Source organism: Myiozetetes cayanensis, unplaced genomic scaffold (assembly GCF_022539395.1).
Source record: "Myiozetetes cayanensis isolate MyiCay16 unplaced genomic scaffold, myiCay2020 scf4, whole genome shotgun sequence".
Classification (NCBI taxonomy): domain Eukaryota; kingdom Metazoa; phylum Chordata; class Aves; order Passeriformes; family Tyrannidae; genus Myiozetetes; species Myiozetetes cayanensis.
The window spans coordinates 44,016,468-44,037,958 of NW_026087631.1; the positions used below are offsets into that span (position 1 = coordinate 44,016,468).

General features: G+C 40.4%; 2 protein-coding genes across 2 annotated transcripts in view; both read left to right on the forward strand.

The window, feature by feature from the left end:
• The first annotated feature begins 967 nt into the window (after positions 1–967).
• Positions 968–21,491, forward strand: part of ITGA1 (integrin subunit alpha 1) — a 65,088-nt gene continuing 44,564 nt past the window's right edge. The window contains exon 1 of the mRNA XM_050328575.1: positions 968–1,166. Within this exon, the coding sequence (XP_050184532.1) occupies positions 1,139–1,166 (28 nt within the window). The 5' untranslated portion in view covers positions 968–1,138. The remainder of the gene's footprint in view (positions 1,167–21,491) is intronic.
• Positions 7,028–19,490, forward strand: PELO (pelota mRNA surveillance and ribosome rescue factor). Its single transcript, XM_050328577.1, has 2 exons — positions 7,028–7,830; positions 8,946–19,490. The coding sequence occupies exons 1-2, from the start codon at positions 7,105–7,107 to the stop codon at positions 9,375–9,377; spliced, it is 1,158 nt and encodes a 385-aa protein (XP_050184534.1). The 5' UTR covers positions 7,028–7,104; the 3' UTR covers positions 9,378–19,490.

Consider the following 21,491-nt stretch of genomic DNA (forward strand, 5'->3'; position numbering starts at 1 on the left):
GAACTTGCCAAAATTCCACTAACTTCCACTTAGTCACCGAATTCTTTGCTCCAAGTAAAGGAAAAGGGAGGATTTTTCTAAAAATACCAAAAATCTCCCAATCTGTAGAGAGTATTTTGGTTTTTCTTTTTCTTACTTGAAGGACCATGGGTTTTCTTGTTTTATCAACAACAAAATGATTTTTCACCAGCTCCAGTGCAAGAACTCACACTGCTGAAGGGACGTCACTCCTCCTGAGCATCATTCTGGTAAATTCAAAAAGTCCTGCAAAATTGCTTTTCCTGAGTGTTCAACAAATTCTGAAAATCCCTACTCACTGCCCTGAATCTGGTTGATTATTACCTTTGCGATTTATTCAGTTATTTATTAATGAAGTCATTCTGGGAGCAGGGGTGCCATGCAAACGTTCGACAGACGAGGGCAAAGGCAGCTGTCTGGTATTTCCTCTAGGCAGGAAAGCATAGGAGGATGCAAAGACTCGAGAAAATCGTACTCTGTCTGAAGAGTCACTGTATCCCCAGAGCCGCCGAGAATGGGCAGGGGGCGGCTGGCTTGCTCTTGCAGGCAAATGACCGGCCGTAGAGTGCGTTTTTAAGGGGTGATGTCAGAGAAATTAAACTTGAGCAGCCAAACACACTCCCTACCTCAACGACGCGTTTCTCCTGTTGACCAGGGCGAGAGAGGTGGCCCTGCAACACACCCAGCTCACTCCTGTCCTACTGGAGGGGGCTGGCCGGCGGGAGACACTCATTAATTATGCACGGGAAGATGTCCCTTTAAGGTCTGCTGTGCTCTCCGAGAACTGCAGCCGGAGGCTTAGTGGGGAAGATTTGGCTTTATTTGTACATCCTAGAGCCGGGCGAGTTTTTCAGGGAGGTTTCCAAAGCTCAGAGATCTTTAGGGGGGTGGGTGGGAGGAAAGTTGTGTGCGCGGGCAGGAAGCTAAATTCTTCTTGATACGAAGAAACAAACGTAAAGACCGAATAACAAACAGGAAATGCCTAACTCGGCGGCGAGGCGGACGGGCGGTGCAGAGCACTGAGCTCCATCGACAGCGCAGCTCCGCCGGCGAAAGGACCGCTACCGCCACCGCGACCCTCCGCCCGGGCTCCCGGCCCCAGGCTCGCAGGAGCCCAGGCATGGCCGCCTCCTACTGGATGCTGACAGGTAAGGAAAGCCCCCTTTCTGCCTTCCTTTGAAGACCAAGGTCCCGTAAGCAGCCTTGCTGCCAGGGAAGTACCCAGTTGGTGCTGGCACCGGCGAGGCGGTGTCCCCTCTCCCCGATCTCTGCCCCAGGAATGCCCTTCCCGAAGCTGCCCGCCAGCCACAGGTCGTGAGGGACTTCCTCGGTTTGCTTCCCTCTGGGAACTTTAATCCCTAAACCAATTTTAGAATCCGGGGGCTAAGGGAAGGCTGCTAAATGAGGATGAATGGCTGAGAAGATATAATGTAATTGAATCTGGCTTGGAAAAATAAAACCCAAACAAGTTTGTTTGGGTTTGGTTTTGAGTTTTTTGTTGTTGGATTGTTTTGGTTCGGGTTTTTTTGTTTTGTTTTGTTTTTAATTAGGGTAGATTTTCTGTTCTCTGGCTCTCAGACTTCTCAATAGTAAAAGGGGAAGTGAGGAAGCAATTAACTACACCCAACTCACTTCAGAAAGATGAGTTCATGCAAACATGAACTATGTAATATTTCCTTTTAGGGGTTTATTGTTAAGGAATTAATTGCTTTTAGAAAAATGAATACAGCAAGTAGCAATCTCCCTAGCTAATCAGTCCGTATTAACGTTTTGGATATGAAAACAGGGGAATTCAAGAAGTGGGAAAGAGGCTAAGGCAATGCTGGGATTCATGTGCTTGCAAGCTTGGACACTGAACTCCCCAGCAGCTCTTGCCCTGGCAAGTAGTACACAGTGAACCTGAAGCAGTACAGAGGAAGAAATCAATTTCCTAAGAATTGTCCACATGTAGGCAGCAGTAAGTGGGCAAAAGGCAAAACAAGAGTTTTCACCTCTTCCCTTTGTGCTTATTGTGCAAGAAAGAAGACACAGGAAAATGTGAAAATCTGAATGTAGTATTTTGGTGTCCTATGTTTAGCCATTGTTTCTAGCTGTCTTTATTATTATTACACGGTGATACACTCAAAAACGTGCCTTTGTTTGTGTTCCTTCACAGAAGGAGGCTTTGTAAAGCAGCAACAATTTAGTGTGCCACAACTTCCCTTCAGAGCTGCTAAGTTGCCATTGGTACTGCTGACAGATAATTCACCAGTAATGACAAAAAGGTTTACTTGTCAGATAGCAAGATATTTCAGAAGCAGGTCTCATCCAGATGTGCCAGGTGATTACATTTTGGTGGTGGTAGGGTTTTGCCCCTTTTTAAAAAGTTGGTGTGAAGTAGAACACACTTAGAAATAAAAGGAGGCATTACAGATACCAGGAATGTGTAATGCCTCCTTTTATTTCTAAGTGTATTGGCTCAAATAAATGACATAGTCCTACATAAACAAGTCAAAATGTCATAAAAATGTTGACGAGTTTTAGAATTACAGTGGAATTAAAAATTTAATTACAAACTACTCTTCCTTAGAAAGCAAAAAAAAAATTGGCCAATAATCTGGCAGGCCCTACCAGACAAAAATAATCTAGAATAAAGGAGTTGCATAGAGATGTATGTACATTCATGTATTTATACAGATTTTTATTCTTTTTTAATTCAGCTTGGTTTTGGTGAGGCCTCTGAGAATCTTGAGTACAGGAAGTCTAACAGATGCAGACAGACCGAGAGGTGACAAGCCTGATAAAGGATGAGGAAAATGATCTATGAAGAAAGGCTAAATGAGTTAGACTAGAGAGTTTATCTAATAGCAAGAAAACTAAGGTTCAAGTGTTGAGCATTTAAAATAGATCTTTTTATCAAAGTATTATATTAAGAATATTCTTCTAAATATCAATGTTTTCTTTGTGAGAGTATTCAATCATGACTTTCTATATTGCATATGTTTACAAAGACATTGATGAATAGGTGGTTCTCCCAACAAAAGACAAAACAAAATCAACATAACTCACTATGCAAAAACCTTAGGGAATATTCAGAAGAACTTTCTTATTCTTCAGGTTATGAATTGCTAGGACAGGCTACTAAAAATCCCATCCCTGCATAATCCCCTTCACTGAGACTTCTGATGAGGTTGGTGGAACAGCCATAAAGGATGGCTGATATTTACCTTACCTGGCCTGAGGCAAGTGGTTTGACTAGGGATCAGCCGAAGTTTCCTCCAGCCCCATATTTCAACAGATGAGGAGAAAGGAAGTACTTAGCCTAAAGGGTTCCACTACTTCTTAATACTTCTTCACTTACAGCTGTATGGAAAGCCAGTTCCTTCCTGGACTTCTCTTCTTATTTGTGATAGTAGTGTTGTACTCATCTTTATAACAGATATATTATAGGTATATAATAGATAAATAGATACAGACAGAACTGTGTGCAGAAAATGAAGTGGTCTCTGTTCAGAGCCTGCACACTCAGCACAGACACAGGATAAAGGGAAAGCATAAAAACAGATGTTTTCTCCAGTTTTCATCTCTATCTTTTATTTTCCTTTGGTCTTGGAACAATAACATCCAATGTTTCCCAGCAGATTTCCCCCTATATCTGAGATTCTTTCCCACTAGCTTTTCTTATCCAGAACTTGCAAAGTCTTGCAAGTGTTTGCTTGAAGTCCAGCTAAAGTGGCTGTAATATAGGGGAGAGGGTTCCTATGTACATGACCTATCTTTGTCTAAAATCTGTACATAATCCATCTTGATAAAATAGTTGATCAAAATTTGAAGACATAGGATAGTGTGTCCTAAATGCTTTCAAAATAACCTTAGAAAAACAGCATGGCTCCAAAATCCCTGTGAAGATATGCTATCATCTCTTTATTCTTATCTTGCACTGTGCTTAAGAAAGTCTGAAATGGACGAAAAATTGCTGCAATTATTAGTACCTATAAAATTGTTTTTTAAAAGTAATACATTGCAAACTGTTAGGTTCTATTCATAGTTTCAATCTTTTATCAATATGGGAACAGGTTATGCAATTTTGAACTTTTATGTTAAAACTGGTCAGAGTTAAAAGCATTTTTGGAAACATTTTTCTTCTACTGCTCATTCTTTGGCATAAACAAATAGCAGTACCCAGTATTTTTTACCAGAGTAGGCACAGCATCATCACCAGTAAATGTTTTCCTCTGTAAGTTGACAACAGTCTTGCTGGTTGTGGATATATCACTGCAGTTTACAGTTGCCACCAAGTATTTGTGGATCACTGTTCATAACTGTATAAATCTTATTGTTATTTGAGAAAAGGCCTATCTCAGAATGTCTCTACAACAGTCAACTTAGTATTTTGAGTGGCAACTTTATTTCAAAGTTGTTCTTTTCTTTTCATTGTTTTTTGTTTGTATTGCTGTGGAATTTTTTAATGCAGCAAGTCATCTGATTTCATGAAATAAACATTTTCTACTGGAGGTACTGGATACCAACTTACAACCTTTATCTAAACTATATCGCTCCAAAGATGTGAGGCTGCTTGCAAAAACCTGACTGGAACCAATAAGCAGAGAAAAATTTGTACATACACAGCAGTAAAAGAATAAAAAGTAAAATAAATATTAATGTGGAAGGTAAATATGCACTACAATTGTTTTTCCTTGAAATAATAGCATGAGGTCAACATGCTGTCAACAGGTGTGATTTTACAATTGCAAAGAAAGTAAAGAAGAAATTATATAGATATGTGAAATGAACTCCTTAGGAAAAGCTGAATGCACACTCTACTAAGAAAAGCTGAATGCAGAGCGTCTCTCTGTTTTTGCATTAAAACATTAATGCAAAATTATTAGTATGAACCAGCTCAAGTTACACAAAGTTATTTACGCATGTGCTTATGTTATATTCCCATGGGTGGTCCAGCTTCCATCTGTGAAACTATTCATGCTAATAGAGTTCAGCATGTGTACTCACAGGAAGAGACTCTGAGGTCTGATAAATAAATCCTATTATGTAATATCTGATAAAGTTGTTTTTTACACCAGTATCAAATTTAGAGACAAGGAACACATTACTGGGCCAGATCTGAGTTCACTGTCCTGTCACAACTGACTAGTGCTAGATACTTCAGGGGAATTTATGTGTACACCATAATGGGAGATATGGGAAAATTTTTGCTTACAGTAGCCCTGTATCTCATTAAATCCTTGACTCCAAAGCCTTTCCACTTCAGCAAATTCCATAATCCACAGTGGGTTGTTTTTTCTATTTTTTCCCCAAAAAAGAAATATATAATGGAAAACAGAAACTTCCTTTTAGCCATTCTAAATTTTCCACCTTCTCATCTGTAGGAGGACATCCTCATACTTTTCTGTTATCAGACTGTGTAGTCATTCTAAACTTAACGCAGCTGTTCCAGTTGCCCTGACACACTTATCAGGACACATTAGTTTGCCCACTTTCTCAACTTTTTTTTAATCATTCTTCATGCAAGCACCTTCTTTTCTATTCTTCATTCTTTTCTTCATTCTTTCTAAACTTGCAACATTCATTCTGAAATGGAATTTTTAGTGTTATACGTGGTTTCAAAAATAAGCTACAGAAGTTAGAATCCCAGAATTTTAAGGGGTTGGAATAGACCTTAAAGATTATCTAGTCCCAACCCCCCCGCCATGTCCAAGGACACCTCCCGCTAGACCAGATTGGTAAAGGCTTTATCCAGCCTGGCCTTGAATACTGCCAGGGTTGGGACAACCTGTTTCAGTATCTCATCACCTTCATAGTAAAAAATTTCTTCATAATTATCTAACTCAAATTTCCCCTCTTTCATGTGTTACCATTCCCCCTTGTCCTATCACTACAGGTCCTGATGGAAAGTCCCTCTCTGGCTTCCCTGTAGGCCCCCTTCAAATACTGGAAGGTTGCTTTGAGATCTTCAAATAACCTTTTCTTCTCCAATATTAATGTACAATGAAGCAATTTTTTTATCATTTCTGGCTTGTTAAATTTGTCTGGGCTTTAAACTGAACTGTGTAGTGATTGTTCAGGTCCAGTTTCTTTGCAAGTATCATTGAACTAACTGAACTGTGTTTTTGCAAGGCACGTTACTTATATTTGTTAACATCAAGCTTCGTTTGAAACGTGCTCATCTGTCCCTGAAGCAAGACGTAGGAAACCGTCAGGACTCGTGCAAACTTAACCAAAAAATTTAGAGTTCGGTTTAAAAGCAGCGTCGAAGTAACAGTCTAGGTTTAGATTTTGCTTCGTTTAGATTTCGGTTCTCGTTTCGCTGTGTGAGCGGCCGCCGCAGCCCGGCACAGCAGCTGCGGGGGTGGCACTGCGGCCCCGGGGCACCGCGGCACCCGCCGGCGCGGCCCAGGGGATGGCCACGGCAATGCCGCTCGTCCCTGTCTTCATCTATGCCAGCAACTTTCCACATCTCCTTCGTTTTGCCGGTTTTAGGTTTTCTTCTCCTCTTGTGAAATGTCAGGGGCCTCGTCAGGAGCCTCCAGGGTTCTGAGCTGCTGCTGCTGCTGTGAAGGGTTGGAGGGGTCGGACCAGCGCCGCCGCGACCCGCTCCCGCCGCGCTCCCGGCGAGGCAGCCGCGGGGACGCACCCCGGCTGGCAGCCCTCGCAGCACCCCGGCTGGCAGCCCTCGCAGCACCCCGGCTGGCAGCCCTCGCAGCCCCCCGGCTGGCGGCCCTCGCAGCCCCCCGGCTGGCGGCCCTCGCAGCCCCCCGGCTGCCGCCCGCTCCGTCCCCCTTTCCCCCCGGGAAGGTTTCCCCCCTCAGGCCGGAGCCCCGCACAGCACCCGCGTTACGCGCGCTCCTGCCGCTCCCGCGCATGCGCCGGGACCGCCGTGACCGGGCGGGGTGGGGAAGCGCACACGCGCGCGCCGCAGCGGCGCCCGTGTGAGGGAGCGGGGGGGCGTGCGCGCATGCGCTGTGGGGCGGGGGCCGGTCGCGGCGCGTGCGCAGTGTGGCGGCCCGGGCAGGGGTCCGGCGGAGGGAGCGCGGGGCGGGCGGAGCGGCGGGAGCGAGGGGAGCCCCTCCGGGCACGGACACCGCCGGCATGAGGCTGGTGAGGAAGGACCTGGAGAAGGACAATGCGGGGCAGGTGACGCTGATCCCCGAGGAGCCCGAGGACATGTGGCACACGTACAACTTGCTGCAGGTCGGGGACAGCCTGCGCGCCTCCACCATCCGCAAGGTGCAGACCGAGTCGGCCACGGGCAGCGTGGGCAGCAACCGCGTCCGCACCACGCTCACCCTCTGCGTGGAGGCCATTGATTTCGACTCGCAGTCCTGCCAGCTGCGCGTCAAGGGCACCAACATCCAGGAGAACGAGTACGTCAAGATGGGCGCCTACCACACCATCGAACTGGAGCCCAACCGGCAGTTCACGCTGGCCAAGAAGCAGTGGGACAGCGTGGTGCTGGAGCGCATCGAGCAGGCCTGCGACCCGGCCTGGAGCGCCGACGTGGCCGCCGTGGTCATGCAGGAGGGGCTGGCCCACGTCTGCCTGGTCACCCCCAGCATGACGCTCACCCGCGCCAAGGTGGAGGTGAACATCCCCCGCAAGAGGAAAGGGAACTGCAGCCAGCACGACCGCGCCCTGGAGAGGTTCTACGAGCAGGTGGTGCAGGCCATCCAGCGGCATATCAACTTCGAGGTGGTGAAGTGCGTGCTGGTGGCAAGCCCGGGCTTCGTGCGGGAGCAGTTCTGTGACTACATGTTCCAACAGGCAGTCAAGACTGACAATAAACTTCTTCTGGAGAACAGGTCCAAGTTCCTACAGGTAAGGTGCTAAGCAGTCTTCAGAGCGGGTGAAAAGTGGCTTGAGAGTTTTCTGTGTGATAATAAAAGGTAGTCACATGGGAAATAAGTCACTTACTAGACAGTTTTCTTACTGAGCATCATAAGGAAATTATTCTTATGCCTCTCAAACTGTAAGGTAGTTATGCATGATACAGGGATGGTTCCCTCCTAGGATACCTTAATGTGGAGTAGGGAAAGTATTAAATGTATCAAACTCCTTATAAAGGCATATGAATATAAATAGTGTGAAGTGTGAATTGGAAAATACTTTACTATTACTCTGTCATGCTGTGTAGCGTGCACATTTAATAACAGCTTTCTAGAGACGTTTTTTTAAAAAGTACCTGGATGTGGTATAGGTTAGTTAATTTTGTTGTTAGTCTTGAAGATTATGCAGATCATGGCATTTTTTCTCATTTCTTCGTCGTCTCACTCAGTGGGTGGGGGTTTTAACCTTTTACTGCAGTGGGCAAATTTAGACCTTAAAATGAGTTTTTATAAGGGTACCTATATAATTTTTAAGTTGGAGTAGGCCTGTTATCTGTGCTTGCAAAAGGCTGGAGGCAGGGTGAGTGAAGTTTGTTCCAATACTTAATGTTCCCAGCGTTAGAAGACCCAGTGCACCAAGAAGCCTTTTGCGCTTGTAGTATAAAGGTAATAGTATGTGTGAGAAGTTTCAGTGTACTTCACAACTTTGCAAGCATAATAACTGTGCAAGACTCGATACCTTTGCACTAAATCTCTGCAGTCTTAAGAGACCTTTTCTGGAATGCTTTAAAACAGAGAGGCTCAGGTCTTAAGTTTCTTAGTAGTCTCAAGCAGCCCTCCCTTGAGGTGGGCATATTTAATCCAGTCTTTGAATAAGTGAAATCGTTTTCTTTTGGTCTTTTTGAAGTGCATTTTAAGGAATTTGGTGTGGTTGCAGGAGACATCCTTTAAGAAAAGAATCTTGTATGTTTCAAGAAGGAGGTTACTTCCTCAAATAACTGTCAAGGTTATTGTTATTTATAGTGGAAGATATTTGTGATTAGCTAATCTAGAAAATGATCCTTTCTCTTTGAAAACACCAAACCTCTGACTTTGTTTTCACTCTAGGTCCACTCTTCCTCAGGACATAAATACGCTTTGAAGGAAGCACTCTGCGACCCAACCGTAACCAGCCGCCTTTCTGACACTAAGGCAGCTGGTGAGGTCAAAGCCTTAGATGACTTCTATAAAATGCTGCAGCATGAGCCTGACCGGGCTTTTTATGGCCTGAAACATGTGGAAAAGGCAAATGAAGCCATGGCCATTGATACCCTGCTGATCAGTGATGAGCTTTTTCGGCACCAGGATGTGGCTACCCGTGCCCGATACGTTAAGTTGGTAGACAGCGTGCGGGAGAACATGGGCACAGTGCGCATTTTCTCCAGCCTTCACGTGTCTGGAGAGCAGCTGGGCCAGCTGACAGGGGTGGCAGCCATCCTGCGCTTTCCTGTGGCTGAGCTCTCTGACCAGGAAGATGAGTCTAGCTCTGAAGAGGATTGATGACAGTGACTTCATTCCACAGTTTCTTTTCCATGTCATGCTGAAATGACATTGAAGGCACTTCCTTCCTAAATACTGTGTGCAGATGTTCCATGACATGTAATTATAAGTTAGAATACACAAAAAGTATGTAGCTCTGCTGAGCACACTTCTTGATACTGTTCTATAATAAGTTTTGGTATACTGTGTTGACTGGTTTTTGCAAGTTACATCGCAAACCTCCAGCAGTATAAGAAACTAATTTGGCTCCCCAAAGCTGCTTAGTCTATATATTAAGGTAGACTGGTAGCCTGGTGGAGTGTGTATGAAAAAAATAATAAACTAAGAGGGAGAGATTCATGTCAGACTATTTCTGTTCAAGTGCGTGAAAAGACTATTGAAAAACAAATGTAAACTTCTTCATGCAAGACCTATCAAAACTGTGCTTGATCTTCGTAGGAAGTTGCTGTTCTTCCTAGGATGTGTCAAAGGAATGGGGTCAGCATCTTTTCTTAGGGCATTATGAGTCTAACCACTTAAATATTTCTGTGAAACACTTGAAGCAGTCTTTCAGAAATCAGACCCTTTAAGGTCTTCCCTAACGTGATACTAGGTGCAAGACAAATAATGACTCTCAGTCACCCATTTTAGTTACCTTTTTGAATCCTGTTACCTTGTGAGATTGTGCTAAAGGCTAACAAGGTGTCATTGACTGTATTCTGCTAAATTGGCATTATTTAGCACCCCGTTCTGAGAAAGTGTATAAGTTCTGAGAAAGCACCCCATATGAGAAAGCCTTATAAAATCGGGACCGTGGTTTTCATGAGGAATCTTTTGACAACAAACACTTTAGTTAATGTCATAATCTGGTATATTTCTATTTAGATACCTCTTTAAAAACATACATAAGATGTGATGCAGAAATTAAGATTATGAAATTATAAATCAGACTTCATCCTAAGGTAATGGTGACTGTAAATGTCAAAATTACCTCTTCAGTTATTAGATCTGGTCAAAGTATGGAGAGCCACAGAGAGTTTTGTTTCTTCACTAGGCAATAAATCTTAGGCTGAGGAAGTCGAAATTTCTGTCAGATTCAGACATAACCTGTGAGGAAATTGTTTCAAACCAATGTTTGATGATGTGTCTTCCATATATAAATAAGCATTCCTTTTTTAAATGTGGTGGAAGGTGGAAAACGGGAACCATGGAAGACTTCTGAAACATGGAAAGGGACATAACAGTGGAACTCTAAAAAATAAACCCACTGAAACTCTTAGTCTGGGTATAATAGTTTTAGGAAAGCATTTTTAAGGGTAGTCCCATATGCAGTTGGTACTATCTATTGTTAGCTGAAAACTCAGCCTAAACTTCTTGATAGAGAAGTACTTTTGAGTTAAAAGCCATCTTCCCTTTTCCCACCATCCACACAGTCTTAAAGAATTCATGATCAGAACTTATATTAGAGGTATAACCGTGTGATTCTTCTTTCTCCAAAGACAAGCAAGCCCACTGAGACAATTGCTTACAGTCTGCTTGCACACAAAAATTTTGTTATTTGAGCTTTACATTTTTGTCTTTAATGGTGTTGGGTGCTACAAGTCATAGAACACTCAGGTAGATTTCCTTCAGCAGTTAAGACTGGTTAAATTAACTTCTTTTTTCTTTTAAAAATTTGTCTACACTGGTTATACACTTTACCATCTAGAAAGCACCCTGATGCCTGCTGCATAGAGTTAAATGTAAAGAGCATCTGAAGGAGAAGAAACTGATCTTCAATAAATATTACTTACGTGCAGCAGATTATGGGCCTAAATAAACTCATAATGTCTAAACAAAATCATTAATTTCTTTATAAACTGGTATGAAATAAGCTGGTATGTTAGTATTTCTCTTTTTTTCAGTAGTGCCAATTTGTTGCAATTAGAAACAAATGGACTTACATTCGAATTTGTAGTACACCACAAATTCACAGTTTATTTCTAAACAGAGAGGCAAATCAAACTGTTCTTTGGTTGTGGAATGGATTGCTGTTTTACCAGACCAAATTGGTTCCACTTATTCCATTTTAAGCCAGAAATTATGAAGAGTTTTTGCTGTGTACTGCAAGATCACAATGTCAGTTTTGTGTTTAGTGCCTATAGTGTATCATCCAGGAAAACAAGCAGCCATTTTGTTGCATATTTATTTTAAGGTAGAAGAGCAAACATCTGGTAAGAAAACATGAAAATAGTGATTCTTTGAATCATTTACACTTAGAATTAAAATTCTGTCCTGACTTTACATTTTGTGTATTTTTGGGTTTTTAGCTATTCCTATCATGTCACTAAGTCTCTGAAAGAAATGCACATGGAGTTGCCCCAAGTATGGAAGGGTGGGATTTTTCTTTTTTTTTGGTAGCCATTTTTGTAGTAAAATAAATATACAATCACTATGTATACAAATGCATCCTGTTTCAGGAAACAGCTTAAGGGCTTGGTACTGAAAGTAGGCTGTGTTCAGTAGTTGCAGATGCTTGACCTGGCCAAGTTCCCGGGTTGCTAGTATCTTTCACATTTCAAGGAATTTGGATTAGTTGAAAAGTCCATATTGACAAACTTTCTTAATGCAACCTTAGTGTGTGTGCATAGATGACACTTGTACAGAAGATGCAGAAAGTGCTAGAGCCATGGAAAAATATTTTTTTTTGTTAAAAAGTAACATGAAATCAGATTGATCCTGAACCCCGCTGTGCTCTATAGTGATTCAAATAAATTTATTAGGCCATAATGCCTCTCTTGCAAACTCGTACTTTGGAGCAGACCCCAGTTTGTCTTGTCATCTTTGAATCCGTTTATAATTATATAATTTTTTCTGGTTGTTTACCAACTAAAGTTTGGTGAAAAATGTGAGGTCACCATCAGCTACAGACCAAAATAATCCTACTAGTTAAGAAGCAAAATAAAAGATTAATCTTTCAGTACAATTGCAAGACATTTAACAGTATTTGATCTAGGGAATTCCTCGTCTCCCTCATCTTGCCTTCACCCATGTATAAGTAAAACGCTAGTAGTAAATGATCTTTGGACCACTCTCTGACCACCACTGTGACAAGAACCCATACCTCTTCAGCTTAATTTGTGCTGGGACTAGGCTTGATGGTTTTAAAGCCATGTAAGTAAATGTCTGAGGTAATTTTCATTAGCTACTGTTCTCTCATAGGTTAAGTAGCCCTGAATTTTAAAACTAACCTACCATTTCAAAATCTCGGTCTAACTTCTGGGCTGCTAACCTTAGTTTGCCTATTTCTGTGGAGGTATAATATACCTGACTTTTCATTTGACTGATTTATGTCTTGAGCCTCTCCAGTTTTTTTTCCTGTATGCCGCATTATCCATCCAGAAAAGTGTACCTCTATGCATGTGATTTCTTGTAGATCACCCATTGCATTCGATTTTTTTTGAGATTTTCATAGCTTTATTTTTAAAGAAAACAAGCGTGTTTCATACAGGAGTACTTACCTAGTTTTGCAGGAAAGAAAAAAAATCCACATATTCTCAGAATGTTTTTTTATCTGAAGGCACATTTCTACAGTGTGTGGTCTAGTGCTTCTACAAAAGATCTAAGAAAAAACCATTTTTAAAATGTGGAACAGCAATTAGAAAGTCTGCAATTAGGAGTTCTTGTTTATAACGTAACATGAGAATTCCTGCAAGACACATAATAACAAAAATATGGAGGAATGGCTTCAAAAAACTACTTATCTATGTACTTTTTAGATACAGCAAAACTTCAGATTTGATTTTTTTTCCTTGCTCTCTGATATAGTAATTGCTTTTATCAGTTCCCCACCCCACTTTTTATTTTTAAAGATAAAATATTTCTTTTAGAATGAAGTTCTTAAAAGAGCTAGGTACATCTGAGCTTTAGGTGGATTAAAAAAAAAAGTTTCTTTGAGCTCTGCTAATGCAGGGAATGATACAGGTCTGGCAATCATTCCCTTCTAAGTTCGTGTTCAATATACACCTGCAGTGTGAATGATAAAAGTTTTGATTCTTTAAGAACCTTGGATTTCCCAGTTCTGATTTGATTTAGCAGATAGTAGGCAGAGAATGGTTGACAGGGCTTTATTAGATTATTTTTCAGTATCTCTGTTTCTTTTGTAAGAGCAACAACTTGCTTTTAGACACTTTTAATTAGATTTTGTATGGAAAAATAGTATTTTGAAAGCTCATTGTTCTGCTAATTTAGGGTTAAGAAAATGCCTAACTAGTTTGGTCTTGTGATTATTACTGTGATTCTTAATTCAGGCTCTGACGTGTGTTGAGCCTGAGCTTTTTCAGTAGTAGAAAGAGTAAACATAGGCTGTGGAGCTTCTTGTGTGACAGTTGCCCAAAGACTTGCTGAATAAGGGTAATGTTTAGTCCTGCCACATTTTTTATGCTTGAGTCAAGTAGGGCATTGACTTGGATTTGAGGATAACTGCTTGCATGATAGAGAATATAAAGGAAAGAAACATCTTCAGTCTAACAACCAAACTGCATATCCTCTGTTAACTTCTGAACTTGACTGTTTCAGAAATCCAGTATAGCTTTTCTGTGAAAAAACTGTCTCCTAAGGTGCCTTAGCCTAAAATAAAGCATGAGGAAAAGGTCGCTGAAATCATACTTGTTTACTCTGTTGTCTGAAAATAATTCTTCCTTTTGTCCCACTTAAGGGCTGTGCAAGAAACAGAGTGGGGACTGGTATCAGAGCAGCCCTTTCTTCCAAGTCAGTGTCTTCTGGGAAATGCAACATGAAGCAGCAACTTTCAAGCCCTGCCAGCTCTTGTCAGCTTTTGCTGATCAATCTCTAATTTACTGCCCTCTTTTCACAGCTAATGTAATTGCTGTCATGCTGCTCTAATAATTACTTAAAAGTCAAATTAGAGCTGATCATGAATCCTCTGGTGAAATAGCTGTTCCATTAGAGAATGTTAATAAGTTGAAACCAGCCCTCCTTTTTAGGAATGTACATACCAGACTTGATGGGAAGTGTTGTCTCTGGTCCAAAAGGGAATTTCTAGTCAAAGCCAAGCCTGGAATAGCGAAAAAAGGGCCTAAGGGCTCTAAGGAGTCATATGGAACAGAAGATAACACAACTTAAGACTGTTTTCTGTTCCATAATTAACACTAGGCTAAAGGTGCTCCCTTTTCTGTCATTGTTAAGTACAACTCCACACTATCTAAGCAAAAAAAATACATTTTGTATGAGATAGCTAAGTCACATCTGGCTCAGGTATGACACCTCTTGGGATGAGGGAGGCACTTTTCAGAGTTCTGGAACTTGACAGGAAATCTGAACTTGATCCTGAACTTTAGATCCTTGACAGGATCTGAACTTGACAGGAAAATAATTGAAAGCTGGGCAGACTTTTACTGAGAGGGCTTGTATACAAAGATATGTGTGTGTGTGTGTGTGTGTGTGTGTGTGTGTGTGTGTGTGTGTGTGTATGTATTAAGAAAAAAGCTAACTTGACTCTTAGCTTGTAGTTGCTTTGGTAAATGAAGGAATGTCTTGGGATACAGAGTTGGCAACTATCTTCAGGACTCAAAGATTTGTTTACAGTAGGAGGAACTTGGTAACAAGTGATAAATTCAGGATTTCTGGCAGTTGTTCCATGCTCATGGACATTGCCTTCAATGGTTTCTGATGCTCTGAAAGCTACAGCAGGTTTTGCTGAAGAAAATTGCCTTTTCTTTGGCCTGCAGCGTTCAGCCTGGTGGCTTCAAGTGTTTTAGATAGTTTAGTTTAGGTGTGAGAGAAGTTAATTAGTTGCATTTGTTGATCTTGCCCAAATAGTTGTCATAAGACCATTTCCATTCCCATTTGCTAAAGAAAACTAGTATATCCCATATAATTTTTCATCTCCTGAGTGGAAATTGCTGTTCTGAGATAGGGTGTCTAAGAGAAACTGAAATGGACTCTGCAGAAACCCTGCTGGGTGAACATCAGCTTTCTGCCAGGACAGTGAAGTCTCCTGGGGCAGTGGCTGCCCTTGCTGCAAGGCTGTATGTAGGAGCTACTGGGACAGCAGTGGTGAGAGCTAGAAAAAGAGCAGATGTATCATGAGGGAACTTATCCAAGTTCCAGAGCTGTGAGAGAAGATGAAAAGCTATGGTTTAATGGAAAACATGAGGTGCTGATTTGGGTATGTGACTCCTTCCCGAGGGAAAGATGCAGTGAATGTTTGAAGTATCTGTACTCAGTTCTAACAACTCATGCTCAGTTGAGGGTAAGATGCCAGCTGATGTGATTAAGCTCTTTGTGTGTGTCTGAGGGAGAGGAGCCTTGAGCCTGAGGCGAGACTTGAAATTGAGATATTGAGACCTTGGTAATCCTGCCACTATGGAGTGACTAATTTCTGACAAGCCTGCTACACCAGTGTCAAATGTGGAGTCATTGCTGTATCTGAGGCTTGCGAAGGACTGGTTTTGTTTTCCTTTCATACCTGTCTGCAAACCACGTTCTTTTTCAAAATAATTGCTTTGTGAAACAAATACCTCACTGTGTCATGTTGGCAATATGTGTGAAAAGCCAAGGAAAAATTCCTAGTGAGGTATTAAAAAAAAAAAAAAAAAAAACCAACCAACAAAACCAGCAGAAGATAATGAAATAAACTTTTCAGAGGTTTTGGGGGGTGCCTTGCGAGAAGAAGAAGAGAAAGACAGATAAAACTATATATAACAAAGTTTGTTGATGGTTTTTAACATCTTTTCAAGTAATTTCAACTAAAGGACAGTTTTTAAAGATAAGCAGACTGGTGAGTCAATCAAATGACAAGTTCTTAAACTTTTCTTTGGAACATTCCAGAAATCAGTTATTAAAACTCTTATTAATACAGTCAAGCATTGTGATCTTGGTAAACAACTGAGTTGTGATTGCATAAGTTGTTGCAAGCTGTCTGCATATGTTTTATGCAAGTTTGCATGGTTCTGTGTATTTTTCTTATGAGACAAAGCGTTTTGTTAGAAGAACAAAGTTAAGTGTTAAGAAAGAACAAAATTAATGTTGGCCACTAATGCTGACAACTGTGAGTCTAAATTTTCCTAATTCTGAAGACAATTTCTAATTGGTTTTTTTTTGGGGGGTGGAGGGGGGAAGAGTGTGGAAATTGTCACTGAAAAATGCTTAATGCCTTAGGCCTTAGCATTTTGAAAATGAGCTTTTCACTTCTAGAACATTTTTTAAACTACTTTGTTCTTCCCTAGTTTAAGCACTTTTTTTTTGACATAAGAACTGGCAAGAAATAATGTATGTTAGAGAGCAGAAAGTTCCTACTACTGGAAAAATGAGAAATTGGAACAGCCTTGCAGTCAGAAAAAGCAGAGCAAAAGGTCACTTTTATATGGAATTTTTTTTACCCTGAAAATATTATGTAGTTGCCAGCAACAGATAGGAATCAATTCTAAAAGCAGTCCTGCACCCCATGCTTGGAACAGAAGCAGAGCACTTGCTGTTTTTTTTCTACTAGAGCATTGCCTTGCCCTCTTTGTATCTGTCCAATTCTTAGCATGTTTGTTCGCACCTCATCTCAACAAACACACCAGATTACACCACAACACTGACCTGCTGTCAGACAGGGATTAGCTAATGATGCATCTGAGCTAATGATGCAAAAATGTTTAGATTGGTACCTGATAAGGTTTTAATGAGTACTTTCAGTCTCTGCCAGTTAGGTGTCCTCCAGGAGCTTTAAAGGTTATTAAAAAATAATTTTCAGTGTTTTATTTGTAAACATGAGGTGTCAGACAAGATATTTATCACTAAATGTGTTTCCTTTAGAAAGAATGTTTTCTCTAATCATTCTGAAATCAGTTGCTGTGAGTTGCTCCTCTGTGTCCGTCAGCACAGCTTGGAAAAATTTGTTTCATACGAAGTCTGCTGTGGTACCCAAAGAGCTATAGACCAAAGAAGAATAAAAAGAGCTCAGCATTAGTACTGCTGTGCTGCCTCATAGCTGGGCAGGAAGGAAAAGCTGGAAGTGATCTGCCGGTCTCTGCTGCTGAAACTATAGCTGAGGTGCTACTTGTGTTAGCTGATGTTAAATGGGTGATAAGGTAGCACTTATTTGCAAGAGGGGTGTTGTGAGACATAAGGTGATGGCATGCGGGTGATTTGCGCCTTTTAGAAAGTCCTTTTCTTCACAAGAAACTGTTGACTTGAGAAGACTGAGTAACTTTTAACCCCAAAACTTCAAAGTGGTATCTACACAAGAAAATAAAATTTTATGACTATTAAACTTCTATGGTACTTCTGTGTAGGTGATGCAGATGTTTGAAAGAAAGAGTAATGGATTCTTTATGGAAGTCCAGATACCACGAGGGTGCTTTCAGAACAGGCCTGGTCCGGACAAATATCTTTAAAGTCATAGGTGTACTTCAGTGCTGTGGGTGGGAAATGTAAGTTATTAGTGCCAGTAATTCATGTAGAAAACTCTATCTTAAACTTCATCTAAAAAACAGGATGTTTTCCTACCTCTAGGATCCACCTTTAATTTTTTGGAGTGGAAACAAACCTTCCTTTTTTAATCTCTTCATGGCTAGTTCCAAATTTCCCTGAATTGTTTTTGACCGATAAAATATTTGATGTAAAAAGACCTAGGATTAATTTTGCAGTGCTTTCAACTGGTTTGTCTGGTTTCCCTACAGCAACACTATAGCAAAAGAGGTGTTTATGCTCTTACTAGTACTTGAGTGCCACAGTCTTTAAATAGATATGGCTGGTGATGCATATTATGCTAAAGTTTCCAGTATGTGTTTAATCAGTATTAGTAATTCATGGTGATATACTAGATTTGGGAGAATTTATTAACTTTTTAATTGAAAAAGGTATCTTGACTATAAAAATATGCCACCTAAAAGAAGAATATTAAATATCCGTAAACCTTTACTGCAATTTAAAAAGTTACTTTATTTCATACCTTCAGTGTGAAATCACAGTGATCTTGATCATGTAATAGAAGGGTTAACTTTGTTCATAAAATCTTATGTGTATGAGGGAGTCAGAAACTTTTTATTGTAATTAAACAAGAGGAGTTTCACAGACAGCTTGCTAATCAAGCGTCAATAAACAACTGATAAGAACTGCACCTTTCATCTCTAACAAATACCAGACGACCACTTAACAGCCACGAACTCAAGCCACAAACAAATTTACATCCAAAAACCCGGGACTTGAGAATATATAAAAGGAGCATTTACTACATTTCAGGGTGTGCCTCGGCAGGGCGCTTGCCTTCCAGGCCACCCAGCGCTGCTGTTTTGCTTTATTATCGCTTGCTTAATAAATTTATCAATGTTTAATTGGAATTGAGTTGTCTAAATTCTTATACTAACTTATAACAATCATATGCTCCTCCAAACATGTCACACGTGATTCTTTCAGGGAATAAGTTTCTAGCATACAGTTAGAGGTCCATCTTTTATGCTTATTTCAGCTGATTGATACCAGTGGAAGTTGACATTTTGGTTTAGTCATTTTTCTGATGAACTCAAGTGAACACGGTATGCCATTTCCTGACTTACTGCTCCATGAACCCATTTACAGAAAGTGTGGTTTTATCTGTTGCCTGTAAATTATGCTCACCTCACAGATAGACTGGAGATTAGCTACTATTAAATAAAATGTCAAGCTTATGAAAGTCCTTTTGATTGTCTGAGACTGTTGCAGTTTGGTCAAGGCTTGTCTGGAGCATAGGCCTGAAAAGGCCCCTGCCAGAAACAAGTCAGGGCTTGTCAGAGCTAAGTTGGGACTGCTTAGACATTAAGGCTGTGCTGACCAAAAAGAAATAATAAGTCAAGCAGAACCGAGACAAGAAAAATTTGCAAGTAGAGATAGGATGTAATCTGGTGGTGGGATTTAATTACACGATGTTTACAGTTAGGTAAATGGATTAACAGTCAGGTAAATGGATTAATATTTGAATGTAATCAAAGTGATATGTAAGTTTATGTTTAACTGCTATGTCTCCTGTGAAATGTAAAACCAATCATGTAACCTTGCTTGGAAAATAGTATAAAAGATGCGTTCAAAATGTGGGTCTTTGGGTACCTGTCTTGGGACAGGAGTCCACAGGGACCCCGGGCCCTGAATAAAGCACCGCATAAACTGACACTCTGTTAGTTTGTGTTCTCATTACGGGCAACAAGACCATAAGAGGAGTAAATCTGCTTAAGTAATAAATACATTTAGCAGCAGTCTCATGAATTGCCTAGTGCAATGCTAGTTGTTCTTTTGTCCAAATGAACAAACTTTTTTATTGCTGATCTTCAGTTTTTCTTAGGTTGCAGTGTCTTTCATGATGTGTATGTGGTGCTTTTTGTAGCTTTTACTTAACTTTTATGGTGAAGTTCATGGAAGACCATTATTACCCATGCTGGCACATGCTTGAAATAGGCTCAGGATTTTACTGTGAGCAGGTCAGACCTGATCTGTGCAAACAGGTAGTGCTTGCTGCACCATGCCCTTGCAGGACAGCACTAGCTTTCCCTTCAGGCATTTCAATACTGTGCAGTTAGGGATGAAGAGGCACTTCCATGTGACCTTGTGTGAGAGCCCTAGCATCTGAGAACTACTAGTGGTAGAATTTCAGCATTTCAGCAAAAATGTGACTTACTTTACATTACTGCCTATAGCAATCTTGTATCAGCTATATTCTCACTGTAGTAATTTTTCTGGTTACCGATAAGAGAAAAAGTTTTAAGAAAAGAAAATCTTGAGCAATATTACTGGCAATAAAGTTGATTCATTGCAAACAATTAACATGTGCAATAGGAAAAAGGTATTATTTGGATGATGATTCATTTTTTCAGTCCAAGCTCTGTGTCAAGCATTTTTAAACTTTTCAAAATTATTTTTTTTCAAAAGTAGATTTTATCCCTTACTCTCTAGGTCAGCTCTCAGAAAGCTGCAGGTATAATTATTTAAATTTTAAAAAATGTTTTTAACTTTAGTAGGATACTTACATTATTAAAAGTGTTTTCCATGTTAGACTGATGTAGTATTTCCCTGTGCATTTTAAACGGAATTCAGCTTTGTGAGTGTTTTTTTGATATACATTTTTTTCTGGAACCTGTTAGCTTTATATAGCAAATTCATCTGAAAAGTAATCTAAGCCTTAGTGCTAAGAACCAGTTTAAATTTTACAAGTTTTCAAGTTTTTGCTGGAGTAGGAGAGTACATATTGGAAACAGGGAAACAGAATTATATTTTATGTTACCATGACAGAAGAAGCTACAGAAACATACTGGTTCCCTCTTACTCTACTAGAAGATGGCTCAGATAAAAAATGCTAATGTTCTATTGTGTTACAATAAAAAATTATCATAGATGCTTTATTATCAAAAATAATAGGTAAGGTGTCTCTATACAACTTGACTGTAGTTTGCAGGTTAATTTTTTTCTTTTAATATACACATCTGAGATTTTATTTTGAAGTGTGTTTATCCCCCACTTAAGTCTATCATTTTTGCTTGGTCAAGCTTTCTGCTTGCTTTTGGATTTTTTTGCCCCAAAATCACTGCACAATAGAGTTGTATGAGACCACAGGAAAACCTAGATGTTTGTAAGACTCCATGAGAGCAAGCCAATATGCTCAGCATAAGCTGATGGAAGACAAATTTTTCAGTCATTGTGAAGTAAAGAAATGGAAAAGTTTGCTGCTTTTCAAAATGTCTTTATTGCCACCAAAGCATTTGTATTCTGATAATAACTTAAGACTTTGCGAAAAATTAACCAACAACCCCTGGAAACAACTGGGGGGGAGGGGGAAAGAAGAATAAACATACCAAGTCCAGTAAACAAAAAAAATAATTGCCTTTCATCCATGTTGCAAATGGAGTGATGCTCTTCACTTTAATGAGGGAAGCATCAGTATACTCTATTGATATAAAAGAGTGAATTGCCAAAATTCATTGGTAAATGCGATGGTGATCTCACAAGATTTAATGTCAAAGTACACTTGACTATTTACATTATAGAGGGCAGAGACAGATAAAACCGCCAGGGAGACCGTCCTGTTGGGTCATCAGGTTCAGAAAGGACCCGCTTGCTTTCTAAACTCCTCTCAAAGAGAACTCTAGGTGCAGCCGGATCTAATTCTAGTCCCAGACTTGG

Excerpts from the sequence above, each read along its gene's own strand:
- PELO (XM_050328577.1), top strand. The coding sequence starts at position 7,105 with ATGAGGCTGGTGAGGAAGGACCTGGAGAAGGACAATGCGGGGCAGGTG. Across the intron at positions 7,831-8,945 it reads ACAGGTCCAAGTTCCTACAG|GTCCACTCTTCCTCAGGACA; the intron begins GTAAGGTGCTAA and ends TTTTCACTCTAG.